General features: G+C 45.9%; 1 protein-coding gene across 3 annotated transcripts in view; it reads right to left on the bottom strand.

Annotated features, from left to right (window-relative positions):
* The window catches only part of tpp2 (tripeptidyl peptidase 2), a 66,706-nt gene extending 53,798 nt beyond the window's left edge, over positions 1 to 12,908 (bottom strand). For 2 of the 3 annotated variants that reach the window (XM_036972352.1, XM_036972353.1), the window contains exons 1-4: positions 12,591 to 12,908; positions 9,140 to 9,268; positions 8,910 to 9,005; positions 6,878 to 6,982 (exon numbers count right to left, since the gene is read on the bottom strand). In XM_036972352.1, coding sequence (XP_036828247.1) covers positions 6,878 to 6,982; positions 8,910 to 9,005; positions 9,140 to 9,268; positions 12,591 to 12,755 — 495 coding nt within the window. In that variant the 5' untranslated portion in view covers positions 12,756 to 12,908. The remainder of the gene's footprint in view (positions 1 to 6,877; positions 6,983 to 8,909; positions 9,006 to 9,139; positions 9,269 to 12,590) is intronic. The other variant, XM_036972354.1, reaches the window with a different exon arrangement.
* Positions 12,909 to 14,533: the final 1,625 nt, after the last annotated feature.

Here is a 14,533-nt window from a genome sequence, read left to right as displayed (position 1 = left end):
AGTCTACCTACCAGACAGGGCAGTTCAGTCTACCTACCAGACGGGGCAGTTCAGTCTACCTACCAGACGGGGCAGTTCAGTCTACCTACCAGACGGGGCAGTTCAGTCTACCTACCAGACGGGGCAGTTCAGTCTACCTACCAGACAGGGCAGTTCAGTCTACCTACCAGACAGGGCAGTTCAGTCTACCTACCAGACAGGGCAGTTCAGTCTACCACGGTCCTGGCTACCTACCAGACAGAACAGTTCAGTCTACCACGGTCCTGGCTACCTACCAGACGGAGCAGTTCAGTCTACCTACCAGACAGGGCAGTTCAGTCTACCACGGTCCTGGCTACCTACCAGACGGGGCAGTTCAGTCGACCTAACAGACAGGGCAGTTCAGTCTACCTACCAGACAGGGCAGTTCAGTCTACCACGGTCCTGGCTACCTACCAGACAAGGCAGTTCAGTCTACCTACCAGACAGGGCAGTTCAGTCTACCACGGTCCTGGCTACCTACCAGACGGGGCAGTTCAGTCTACCTACCAGACAGGGCAGTTCAGTCTACCTAACAGACAGAGCCTACCATTGGTATGACCCAATGTACTGTATATAAACCATTGGTAGGACCCAATGTACTGTATATAAACCATTGGTAGGACCCAATGTACTGTATATAAACCATTGGTAGGACCCGGTAGGACCCGGTAGGACCCAATGTACTGCATATAAACCATTGGTAGGACCCGGTAGGACCCAATGTACTGTATGTAAACCATTGGTATGACCCAATGTACTGTATATAAACCATTGGTAGGACCCAATGTACTGTATGTAAACCATTGGTATGACCCGGTAGGACCCAATGTACTGTATGTAAACCATTGGTAGGACCCAATATACTGTATGTAAACCATTGGTAGGACCCAATGCACTGTATATAAACCATTGGTATGACCCAATGTACTGTATATAAACCATTGGTAGGACCCAATGTACTGCATATAAACCATTGGTAGGACCCAATGTACTGTATATAAACCATTGGTAGGACCCAATGTACTGTATATAAACCATTGGTAGGACCCAATGTACTGCATATAAACCATTGGTAGGACCCAATGTACTGCATATAAACCATTGGTAGGACCCAATGTACTGTATATAAACCATTGGTAGGACCCAATGTACTGCATATAAACCATTGGTAGGACCCGGTAGGACCCAATGTACTGTATGTAAACCATTGGTAGGACCCAATGTACTGTATATAAACCATTGGTAGGACCCAATGTACTGCATATAAACCATTGGTAGGACCCAATGTACTGTATGTAAACCATTGGTAGGACCCAATGTACTGCATATAAACCATTGGTAGGACCCAATGTACTGTATATAAACCATTGGTAGGACCCGGTAGGACCCAATGTACTGCATATAAACCATTGGTAGGACCCAATGTACTGCATATAAACCATTGGTAGGACCCGGTAGGACCCAATGTACTGTATGTAAACCATTGGTAGGACCCAATGTACTGTATATAAACCATTGGTAGGACCCAATGTACTGTATGTAAACCATTGGTAGGACCCAATGTACTGTATATAAACCATTGGTAGGACCCAATGTACTGTATATAAAGCATTGGTAGGACCCAATGTACTGCATATAAACCATTGGTAGGACCCGGTAGGACCCGGTAGGACCCAATGTACTGTATATAAACCATTGGTAGGACCCAATGTACTGTATATAAAGCATTGGTAGGACCCAATGTACTGTATATAAAGCATTGGTAGGACCCGGTAGGACCCGGTAGGACCCAATGTACTGTATATAAACCATTGGTAGGACCCGGTAGGACCCAATGTACTGTATGTAAACCATTGGTAGGACCCGGTAGGACCCAATGTACTGTATGTAAACCATTGGTAGGACCCGGTAGGACCCAATGTACTGTATGTAAACCATTGGTAGGACCCGGTAGGACCCAATGTACTGTATGTAAACCATTGGTAGGACCCAATGTACTGTATAAACACCATTGGTAGGACCCAATGTACTGCATATAAACCATTGGTAGGACCCAATGTACTGTATGTAAACCATTGGTAGGACCCAATGTACTGTATATAAACCATTGGTAGGACCCAATGTACTGTATATAAACCATTACTGGTTACTTACAGGCTCTAACCAACAGGCAAAAACGGTATTTAGGTGAACAACAGGTAAGGAAAGGTATTTAGGTGAACAACGGGTAAGGAAAGGTATTTAGGTGAACAACGGGTAAGGAAAGGTATTTAGGTGAACAACGGGTAAGGAAAGGTATTTAGGTGAACAACGGGTAAGGAAAGGTATTTAGGTGAACAACGGGTAAGGAAAGGTATTTAGGTGAACAACGGGTAAGGAAAGGTATTTAGGTGAACAACGGGTAAGGAAAGGTATTTAGGTGAACAACGGGTAAGGAAAGGTATTTAGGTGAACAACGGGTAAGGAAAGGTATTTAGGTGAACAACAGGTAAGGAAAGGTATTTAGGTGAACAACAGGTAAGGAAAGGTATTTAGGTGAACAACGGGTAAGGAAAGGTATTTAGGTGAACAACGGGTAAGGAAAGGTATTTAGGTGAACAACGGGTAAGGAAAGGTATTTAGGTGAACAACGGGTAAGGAAAGGTATTTAGGTGAACAACGGGTAAGGAAAGGTATTTAGGTGAACAACGACTGCGTGGCCACGCACGCCTCCAACTCAATCATCAAGTTTGCGGACGACACAACAGTGGTAGGCTTGATTACCAACAACGACGAGACGGCCTACAGGGAGGAGGTGAGGGCCCTCGGAGTGTGGTGTCAGGAAAATAACCTCACACTCAACGTCAACAAAACTAAGGAGATGATTGTGGACTTCAGGAAACAGCAGAGGGAACACCCCCCTATCCACATCGATGGAACAGTAGTGGAGAGGGTAGCAAGTTTTAAGTTCCTCGGCATACACATCACAGACAAACTGAATTGGTCCACTCACACAGACAGCATCGTGAAGAAGGCGCAGCAGCGCCTCTTCAACCTCAGGAGGCTGAAGAAATTTGGCTTGTCACCAAAAGCACTCACAAACTTCTACAGATGCACAATCGAGAGCATCCTGGCGGGCTGTATCACCGCCTGGTACGGCAACTGCTCCGCCCTCAACCGTAAGGCTCTCCAGAGGGTAGTGAGATCTGCACAACGCATCACCGGGGGCAAACTACCTGCCCTCCAGGACACCTACACCACCCGATGTCACAGGAAGGCCATAAAGATCATCAAGGACATCAACCACCCGAGCCACTGCCTGTTCACCCCGCTATCATCCAGAAGGCGAGGTCAGTACAGGTGCATCAAAGCAGAGACCGAGAGACTGAAAAACAGCTTCTATCTCAAGGCCATCAGACTGTTAAACAGCCACCACTAACATTGAGTGGCTGCTGCCAACACACTGTCTCAACTCCAGCCACTTTAATAATGGGAATTGATGGGAAATGATGTAAATATATCACTAGCCACTTTAAACAATGCTACCTTATATAATGTTACTTACCCTACATTATTCATCTCATATGCATACGTATATACTGTACTCTATATCATCGACGGTATCCTTATGTAATACATGTATCACCAGCCACTTTAAACTATGCCACTTTGTTTACATACCCTACATTACTCATCTCATATGTATATACTGTACTCGATACCATCTACTGTATCTTGCCTATGCTGCTCTGTACCATCACTCATTCATATATCTTTATGTACATATTCTTTATCCCCTCACACTGTGTACAAGACAGTAGTTTTGGAATTGTTAGTTAGTTAGATTACTTGTTGGTTATTACTGCATTGTCGGAACTAGAAGCACAAGCATTTCGCTACACTCGCATTAACATCTGCTAACCATGTGTATGTGACAAATAAAATTTGATTTGATTTGATTTGAAATAAAACCACAGTAAAAAGGTTGTCTGATGTGTCCCTCTCCTCCATGTCCTCGACTTCCATGTCCCACTTCATGGGACTTCCATGTCCCTCTCCTCCATGTCCCTCTCCTCCATGTCCTCGACTTCCATGTCCCACTACATGGGACTTCCATGTCCCTCTCCTCCATGTCCTCGACTTCCATGTCCCACTACATGGGACTTCCATGTCCCACTTCATGGGACTTCCATGTCCCACTTCATGGGACTTCCATGTCCCACTTCATGGGACTTGTAGCTGCCACGACAGACTTCCATGTCCCACTTCTCATCGAGGTGACGGCTCGTTGCAGTTGTCCCGCTCCTCCATGTCCCACTTCTCATCGAGGTGACGGCTCGTTGCAGTTGTCCCTCTCCTCCATGTCCCACTTCTCATTGAGGTGACGGCTCGTTGCAGTTGTCCCTCTCCTCCATGTCCCTCTCCTCCATGTCCCACTTCTCATCGAGGTGACGGCTCGTTGCAGTTGTCCCGCTCCTCCATGTCCCTCTCCTCCATGTCCCACTTCTCATCGAGGTGACGGCTCGTTGCAGTTGTCCCTCTCCTCCATGTCCCTCTCCTCCATGTCCCACTTCTCATCGAGGTGACGGCTCGTTGCAGTTGTCCCTCTCCTCCATGTCCCACTTCTCATCGAGGTGACGGCTCGTTGCAGTTGTCCCTCTTCTCATCGAGGTGACGGCTCGTTGCAGTTGTCCCTCTCCTCCATGTCCCACTTCTCATCGAGGTGACGGCTCGTTGCAGTTGTCCCTCTCCTCCATGTCCCACTTCTCATCGAGGTGACGGCTCGTTGCAGTTTTCGCCAAAGAGAGTTATATTCTTTTGACTCATCTGTCTATAGAACATTCTTCCAAGTCACTCGACGATCATCCAGGTGCTTTTTGGCTAAACTTGGGGAGTCAACTTTTTGGACGAGATGTGTCCCGTTATGTCTGGTGAAAACCAACCACTGAATTCCACAGTTAGAACCTCATGTGAAGGGTTGGTCCCATGTTTCATGAGCTGAAATAAAAACATCCCAGACATTTTCCAAACGCACAAAAAGGCAGGATGGAATCTACATTTGTCTGGCATTTTAGCGATCGACGTGACGTTTGGCGGTGCCTAATCAATCAGTTCTGTACCTGCCTGGCTGAGTGACAGCGTGGGCGGTGCCTAATCAATCAGTTCTGTACCTGCCTGGCTGAGTGACAGCGTGGGCGGTGCCTAATCAATCAGTTCTGTACCTGCCTGGCTGAGTGACAGCGTGGGCGGTGCCTAATCCATCAGTTCTGTACCTGCCTGGCTGAGTGACAGTGTGGGTGGAGCCTGGCTGAGTGACAGTGTGGGTGGAGCCTGGCTGAGTGACAGCGTGGGTGGAGCCTGGCTGAGTGACAGTGTGGGTGGAGCCTGGCTGAGTGACAGTGTGGGTGGAGCCTGGCGACCAGAGCAGGAAACACGTGAGGAAACTAAACTCTGACGTCTGCCTCCAAAATTCATTTACAAGACCAATACATTTTTGTAATATATTTCGTGAATATATCTATAATATAATATCTGATTATTATCGGTTCTTCACTCATTCTAATTATAAAGTACCAACAGGTCAGATTTTCAAGGTGTGAATCTCAGAGCCAAATCCAAGATACTTTCAGCATCTTGTCCGAACCCGGTTTACTGCAAACAGGAAGCATGTTTTGGGAATGTTTTTAATCCTGTACAGGTTTCCTTCCCTCCGTCATTTACTGTGGGTTAGTGTTGTGGAGTCACTCCACCGTTGTTGATCCATCCTCAGGTTTCTCCTATCACATCCGTTCAACTCTGTAGCTGTTTTAAAGTCACCATTGGCCTCATGGTAGCAGGTAGCCTAGTGGTTAGAGCGTTGGACTAGTAACCGGAAGGTTGCAAGTTCAAACCCCTGAGCTGACAAGGGTTGTTCTTCCCCCTGAACAAGGCAGTTGTTCCTAGACCAGTTAACCCACTGTTCCTAGACCAGTTAACCCACTGTTCCTAGACCAGTTAACCCACTGTTCCTAGACCAGTTAACCCACTGTTCCTAGACCAGTTAACCCACTGTTCCTAGACCAGTTAACCCACTGTTCCTAGGCCGTCATTGAAAATAAGAATTTGTTCTTAACTGACTTGCCTAGTTAAATAAAGGTAAAATAAAATAAAAATGGTGAACTCCCTGAGCAGTTTCCTCAGGACATAACAAAAAGGGTTGACAACTTATTGACTGAGGACATTTCAGCATTTCCCTGTACGATGATGATGTTAGTGACAATTTACATTTTGAACCCCAAAAAATAAATAATTAATACAAATAAATTCAGAAAGGGATTGTTTCTAAATTTGAACAATCCCAATGTTGTTTTAAACATCTAATGCTGTTTACGTCCACACCACATTTACCCATGAGCAGAGAGTTTAACTGACCTGTTAGGGGAGAGGTCAAAGTGTTACCTGTGAGGGTTAGGGGAGAGGTAAAAGTGTTACCTGTGAGGGGGAGGGGAGAGGTCAAAGTGTTACCTGTGAGGGAGAGAGGTCAAAGTGTTACCTGTAAGGGAGAGAGTTCAAAGTGTTACCTGTGAGGGTTAGGGGAGAGGTCAGTGTTACCTGTTAGGGGAGAGGTCAAAGTGTTACCTGTGAGGGTTAGGGGAGAGGTCAAAGTGTTACCTGTGAGGGTTAGGGGAGAGGTCAAAGTGTTACCTGTGAGGGTTAGGGGAGAGGTCAAAGTGTTACCTGTGAGGGTTAGGGGAGAGGTCAAAGTGTTACCTGTGAGGGGGAGGGGTCAAAGTGTTACCTGTGAGGGTTAGGGGAGAGGTCAAAGTGTTACCTGTGAGGGTTAGGGGAGAGGTCAAAGTGTTACCTGTGAGGGTTAGGGGAGAGGTCAAAGTGTTACCTGTGAGGGGGAGGGGTGAGCAAGGTCAAACTGTTCTGCCCGACGACTGGCTTCGGCCAGAGCTGCTCTGTGTGCTGGATCCCACATTTTCTCCTTCCGCTCTTTCTGTTGGTCAACACATCAACACAGACATCCCTCTGTCAATACATCAACACAGACATCTCTCTGTCAACACATCAACACAGACATCCCTCTGTCAACACATCAACACAGACATCCCTCTGTCAACACATCAACACAGACATCCCTCTGTCAATACATCAACACAGACATCCCTCTGTCAACACATCAACACAGACATCCCTCTGTCAACACATCAACACAGACATCCCTCTGTCAATACATCAACACAGACATCCCTCTGTCAACACATCAACACAGACATCCCTCTGTCAATACATCAACACAGACATCCCTCTGTCAACACATCAACACAGACATCCCTCTGTCAACACATCAACACAGACATCCCTCTGTCAACACATCAACACAGACATCCCTCTGTCAACACATCAACACAGACATCCCTCTGTCAACACATCAACACAGACATCCCTCTGTCAATACATCAACACAGACATCCCTCTGTCAACACATCAACACAGACATCCCTCTGTCAACACATCAACACAGACATCCCTCTGTCAATACATCAACACAGACATCCCTCTGTCAACACAGACATTCTTTTGTCAATGTGTTTGTTGGTCAATATAACATACACTATTTATACACAAAAGTATGTGGACACCCCTTCAAATTAGTGGATTCGGCAATTTCTGTTGCTGACAGGTGTATAGAATTGAGCACGCAGCCATGCAATCTCCATAGACAAACACTGTCTGTAGAATGACCTTACTGAAGAACTCAGTGACTTTCAATGTGGCACCGTCATAGGATGCCACCTTTCCAACAAGTCAGTTTGTCAGATTTCTGTCCTGCTAGAGCTCCCGCCGGGCAACTGCTAGTGCTGTTATTGTGAAGTGGAAACGTCTAGGAGAAACAACGGCTCAGCCGCGAAGTGGTAGGCCACACAAGCTCACAGAATGGGACTGCTAAAGTGCGTACCACGTAAAAGTCGTCTGTCCTCGGTTGCAACCCTCACTACCGAGTTACAAACGGCCTCTGGAAGCAACGTCAGCACAAGAACTGTTCGTCGGGAGCTTCATGAAATGGGTTTCCATGGCCGAGCAGCCACACACAAGTCTAAGATCACCATTCACAATGCCAAGCGTCGGCTGGAGTGGTGTAAAGCTAGTCACCATTGGACTCTGGAGCAGTGGAAACACGTTCTCTGGAGTGATGAATCACACTTCACCATCTGGCAGTCCGACGAACGAATCTGGGTTTGGTGGATGCCAGGAGAAGGCTACGAGCCCGAATGCATAGTGCCAACTGTAAAGTTTGGTGGAGGAGGAATAATGGTTTTGGCCCCTTAGTTCCAGTGAAGGGAAATCTTAACGCTACAGCATACAATGACATTCTAGATGATTCTGTGCTTCCAACTGTGTGGCAACAGTTTGGGGAAGGCCCTTTCCTGTTTCAGCATGACTATGCTCCCGTGCACAAAGCAAGGTCCATACAGAAATGGTTTGTCGAAATCAGTGTGGAAGAACTTGACTGGCCTGCAAAGAGCTCTGACCTCAACCCCATCAAAGGCCTAATCACCCAACATCAGTGCCTGACCTCACTAATGCTCGTGGCTGAATGGAAGCAAGTCCCTGCAGCAATGTTCCAACATCTAGTGGAAAGTCTTCCCAGAAGAGGAGGCTGTTATAGCAGCAATGTTCCTACATCTAGTGGAAAGCCTTCCCAGAAGAGTGGAGGCTGTTATAGCAGCAATGTTCCAACATCTAGAGGAAAGCCTTCCCAGAAGAGTGGAGGCTGTTATAGCAGCAAAGGGGGGTCCAACTCCATATTAATGGTCATGATTTTGGAATGAGACGCTGGACGAGCAGGTGTCCACATACTTTTGGTCGTGTATATCAACGTGCAAATCCTCGTTACTTGGCCACACAAATCCACTCCATACCTGGATTCTCTCTCGGAGAGCTTTAGGGAACAACTCATATCCATTTTTGATCCCAATGTGGTACTTTCCTGATGGATTATCCCAGGCATGAGGGATCTGAGGACAGAGAGAGACATGTGTTTATGTAACTACAGGCTAACAGTCTGTACAGAGAGACATGTAACTACAGGCTAACAGTCTGTACAGAGAGAGTGTGACCAGGAAGTGGCAGCGTGTCGAGGGTAGCGTACCTTGAGCGTCCTCCCGGACAGCCCGGTCACCTCTCCGTCTTTAGGCTCCACCACCGTCGCCATGGTGACATCTCCACTGCCCGTCGTATCGATGATGTCAACGATCTTCGGCTTGCCCTCCGTCGTGGTCTGAGGGAGAGAGGACACAGATGTTGAAGAGTGTAAAATACACACACACACTATCTGACCGAAAAACACACAAACCCTCTCTGACCCCGACACAACATACAAATTATGTTTCCACAATGAGTACACCTTGACATACTGGTGACACAGTGCAACTAATCCTGACTGCTAAACAGCTTCTATCTCCAGACCCATCAGACTGGTCAACAGCTTCCACCTCCAGACCCATCAGACTGGTCAACAGCTTCTATCTCCAGACCCATCAGACTGGTCAACAGCTTCCATCTCCAGACCCATCAGACTGGTCAACAGCTTCCACCTCCAGACCCATCAGACTGGTCAACTGCTTCCACCTCCAGACCCATCAGACTGGTCAACAGCTTCCACCTCCAGACCCATCAGACTGGTCAACAACTTCTACCTCCAGACCCATCAGACTGGTCAACAGCTTCTACCTCCAGACCCATCAGACTGGTCAACAGCTTCTATCTCCAGACCATCAGACTGATAAACAGCCATCACTACCTCAGAGAGGCTGCTGCCAACATGGAGACCCAATCACATGCCACTTTAAAAATTGGATCACTAGTCACTTAAAACAATGCCACTTTAATAATGTTTACATATCTTATATTACTCATATATGTATATACTGTATTCTATACCATCTATTGCACCTTGTCTATGCCGCTCAGCCATCTCTCATCCATATATTTATATGTACATATTCTCATTCACCCCTTTAGATTTGTGTGTATGAGGTAGTTGTTGGGGAATTGTTAGATTACTTGTTAGATATTACTGCACTGTCAGAACTAGAAGCACAAGCATTTCACTACACTCGCATTAACATCTGCTAACCATGTGTATGTAACCAATAACATCTGCTAACCATGTGTATGTAACCAATAACATCTGCTAACCATGTGTATGTAACCAATAACATCTGCTAACCATGTGACCAATAACATCTGCTAACCATGTGACCAATAACATCTGCTAACCATGTGTATGTGACCATTAACATATGCTAACCATGTGTATGTGACCATTAACATCTGCTAACCATGTGTATGTAACCATTAACATCTGCTAACCATGTGTATGTAACCAATAACATCTGCTAACCATGTGTATGTGACCAATAACATCTGCTAACCATGTGTATGTGACCATTAACATCTGCTAACCATGTGTATGTAACCAATAACATCTGCTAACCATGTGCATGTAACCAATAACATCTGCTAACCATGTGTATGTAACCAATAACATCTGCTAACCATGTGTATGTGACCAATAACATCTGCTAACCATGTGTATGTGACCAATAACATCTGCTAACCATGTGTATGTGACCAATAACATCTGCTAACCATGTGACCAATAACATCTGCTAACCATGTGTATGTAACCAATAACATCTGCTAACCATGTGCATGTAACCAATAACATCTGCTAACCATGTGTATGTAACCAATAACATCTGCTAACCATGTGTATGTGACCAATAACATCTGCTAACCATGTGTATGTGACCAATAACATCTGCTAACCATGTGTATGTGACCAATAACATCTGCTAACCATGTGTATGTGACCAATAACATCTGCTAACCATGTGTATATGTGACAAATAAAATTAGATTTATAGACAAACGACACCGTCAGTGATGTATCAATATAATAGTGTAATATTCTGAACATCTATACCAACTGATATCGACCTACTCATGTTCGAGTCAGAGAGAAACCTTTGGTCTTTAGCAGAGGGCTGAGTGGTGTGGCTAGGAAGCACAGACAGACAGACAGTAGCTAGACAGGGCAGACAGACAAACAGTAGCTAGGTAGTAACTAGACAGGGTAGACAGGACAGACAGACAGTAACTAGACAGGGCATACAGGACAGACAGACAGTAACTAGACAGGGCATACAGGACAGACAGACAGTAACTAGACAGGGCATACAATACAGACAGACAGTAACTAGACAGGGCATACAGGACAGACAGTAACTAGACAGGGCATACAGGACAGACAGTAACTAGACAGGGCATACAGGACAGACAGTAACTAGACAGGGCATACAGGACAGACAGTAACTAGACAGGGCATACAGGACAGACAGTAACTAGACAGGGCATACAGGACAGACAGTAACTAGACAGGGTAGACAGGACAGACAGACAGTAACTAGACAGGACAGACAGGACAGACAGTAACTAGACAGGGCATACAGGACAGACAGACAGTAACTAGACAGGACAGACAGTAACTAGACAGGGCATACAGGACAGACAGACAGTAACTAGACTGGGCATACAGGACAGACAGTAACTAGACAGGGCATACAGGACAGACAGACAGTAACTAGACAGGGTAGACAGGACAGACAGGCAGTAACTAGACAGGACAGACAGGACAGACAGACAGTAACTAGACAGGGCATACAGGACAGACAGACAGTAACTAGACAGGGCATACAATACAGACAGACAGTAACTAGACAGGGCATACAGGACAGACAGTAACTAGACAGGGCATACAGACAGACAGACAGACAGTAACTAGACAGGACATACAGGACAGACAGACAGTAACTAGACAGGGCATACAGGACAGACAGTAACTAGACAGGGCATACAGGACAGACAGTAACTAGACAGGGCATACAGACAGACAGACAGTAACTAGACAGGGCATACAGGACATACAGTAACTAGACAGGGCATACAGGACAGACAGTAACTAGACAGGGCATACAGACAGACAGACAGACAGTAACTAGACAGGACATACAGGACAGGGCCTCTACAGTTGAGTGAGGGCTCTCAACAGATGTTTGATCCTGTTTCCATCAGCGTCCCCCAGTTCCACCACTAAGTCACAGCAACTCACTAGCTAGTCACTGAAGCATTTCAAATTAAACATGTCAGCAACAATAATCATCTATTTTTTTTTTCTTATGTTATGGTGGGGAAATATTAACACTAGTCCTGCCAAAATCAATGGTCTGTCAGTATTTTATGGTGTAGCTAACTAGGACATTATGTTCTGATGGTTTGCTATATGATCTTAGCTTGTTAAATTAGCCATCTACGCTAAACTGAGCTAATTTACCGACAGACCCAGGGGACTGTCATGTTACAACAACAACAAGGCGTTAGCTGTTTTCTCGTTAAAATGTAAATTAGATGAACAGTAGTTTCTAACTAGTTTTACTAGATTGCAGTGACAAGGTAGCACCGGTAAAAAATAAATCACTAGCTAGTCGTGAATTTTGAATGAGGCCTAGTAGTCTGTAAAAGCACCGGGGTAAATTTACCTGCATGCCCGGGGCCCCTGGGTCCACGCCAGTGTCGAGGATAGCGATGACAACACCCCGTCCATCGTACTCGGGGAACCTAGTGAGATAAGACGCAGCGCCGGTCTCTTTTTTAGGGAGCAACCCGTGGAAAGGGAACGGTTCGTCGATAGAATGAGCTGCCATGATCGGACAGAGTAACAATGGAAACAAGAGCAGAGAAATAGGTTGAAGACCGACACCAAAGACAAGTAAGTACAGTATAGTTTAGAGGGGGGAAACGTGGCCGGTAAAAACAGTGAAGAGAGACCGGGAAGGACTTTTTTTTAAAGGGACAGTACACTATTTAGAACAATCAAATGAGCCACAGGAGTCATCCTCAAAAAAGGTGTCTAATGACACATAAATTAAGTCAATAGCAACGAAAGAAGTCCTGTAACTATTTCATACACTGCCTATAGCTAATAGTATAGGCTTATTTGTCTTTGTTCAAGGTTTAAACATGGACTATTAAATAGTAAGGAAACATTGTCCTGGTCAGTGTTTCCATGGGAACCTAATTAGTGGGGCACAGGTATAAAAATAAAAAAAATGTAAGTGTTTAAAACCAAATAATGGTGGATAAATTAAAATGATCAGTACCCAATCTGCTTAATGGGGTGGCTCTTCCATAGAAGGGGTGGCAGCGTAGCCTAGTGGTTAGAGCTTTGGACTAGTAACCGGAAGTAACCGGAAGTAACCGGAAGGTTGCAAGTTCAAACCCCTGACAAGCTGACAAGGTACAAATCTGTTGTTCTTCCCCTGAACAGGCACTTAACCCACTGTTCCTAGGCTGTCATTGAAAATAAGAATGTGTTCTTAACTGACTTGCCTGGTTAAATAAAGGTCAAATAAAATAAATAGACACCAAAGCATTAGCAGCTGAGTCTGGTCTGTTTGGTTCATTGACAGTATAGGAACTCTTCTGTCTCTGATAAAAGCCCATAAAGGTTCTGCATTGGTCAATCCACCATCTGAAGTGACAGTACAGCATTTATTGCGAAACAGCCTCCGCAGACATCAGGGCTTTCATACTTCTTGTGCTTAGCGGGGGAGCGGAGCTATTCTGGAGGAAGTTGTCAAGGAAGTGAATAGGACCTCCTACCTTCAACCAATCATGTCAATGCGGAGCTACGGTGCATTCGGAAAGTATTCAGACCCCTTAAAGTTTTTACACATTTTGTTACGTTACAGTCTTATTCTAGAATGTATTAAATAGTTTTTACCCTCATCAATCTACACACCATACCCCATAATGACATCACAATACCCCATAATGACAATCGTCCTCCACATCGATACTGTACCGAGTCCTCCACATCGTTACTGTACCGAGCCCTCCACATCGTTACTATACCGAGTCCTCCACATCGTTACTGTACCGAGCCCTCCACATCGTTACTGTACCGAGCCCTCCACATCGTTACTGTACCGAGCCCTCCACATCGTTACTGTACCGAGCCCTCCACATCGTTACTGTACCGAGCCCTCCACATCGTTACTGTACCGAGCCCTCCACATCGTTACTGTACCGAGTCCTCCACATCGATACTGTACCGAGCCCTCCACATCGTTACTATACCGAGCCCTCCACATCGTTACTGTACCGAGCCCTCCACATCGTTACTGTACCGAGCCCTCCACATCGTTACTGTACCGAGCCCTCTACATCGTTACTATACCGAGCCCTCCACATCGTTACTGTACCGAGCCCTCCACATCGTTACTGTACCGAGCCCTCCACATCGTTACTGTACCGAGCCCTCCACATCGTTACTATACCGAGTCCTCCACATCGATACTGTACCGAGCCCTCCACATCGTTACTGTACCGAGCCCTCCACATCGATACTGTACCGAGTCCTCCACATCGATACTGTACCGAGCCCTCCACATCGTTACTATACCGAGTCCTCCACATCATT

The sequence above is a fragment of the Oncorhynchus mykiss genome, unplaced genomic scaffold (genome assembly GCF_013265735.2).
Source record: "Oncorhynchus mykiss isolate Arlee unplaced genomic scaffold, USDA_OmykA_1.1 un_scaffold_144, whole genome shotgun sequence".
Taxonomy (NCBI): Eukaryota; Metazoa; Chordata; class Actinopteri; order Salmoniformes; family Salmonidae; genus Oncorhynchus; species Oncorhynchus mykiss.
Note: the sequence above shows the minus strand (reverse complement) of the source record. Positions and strands in the feature narration are given on the sequence as shown.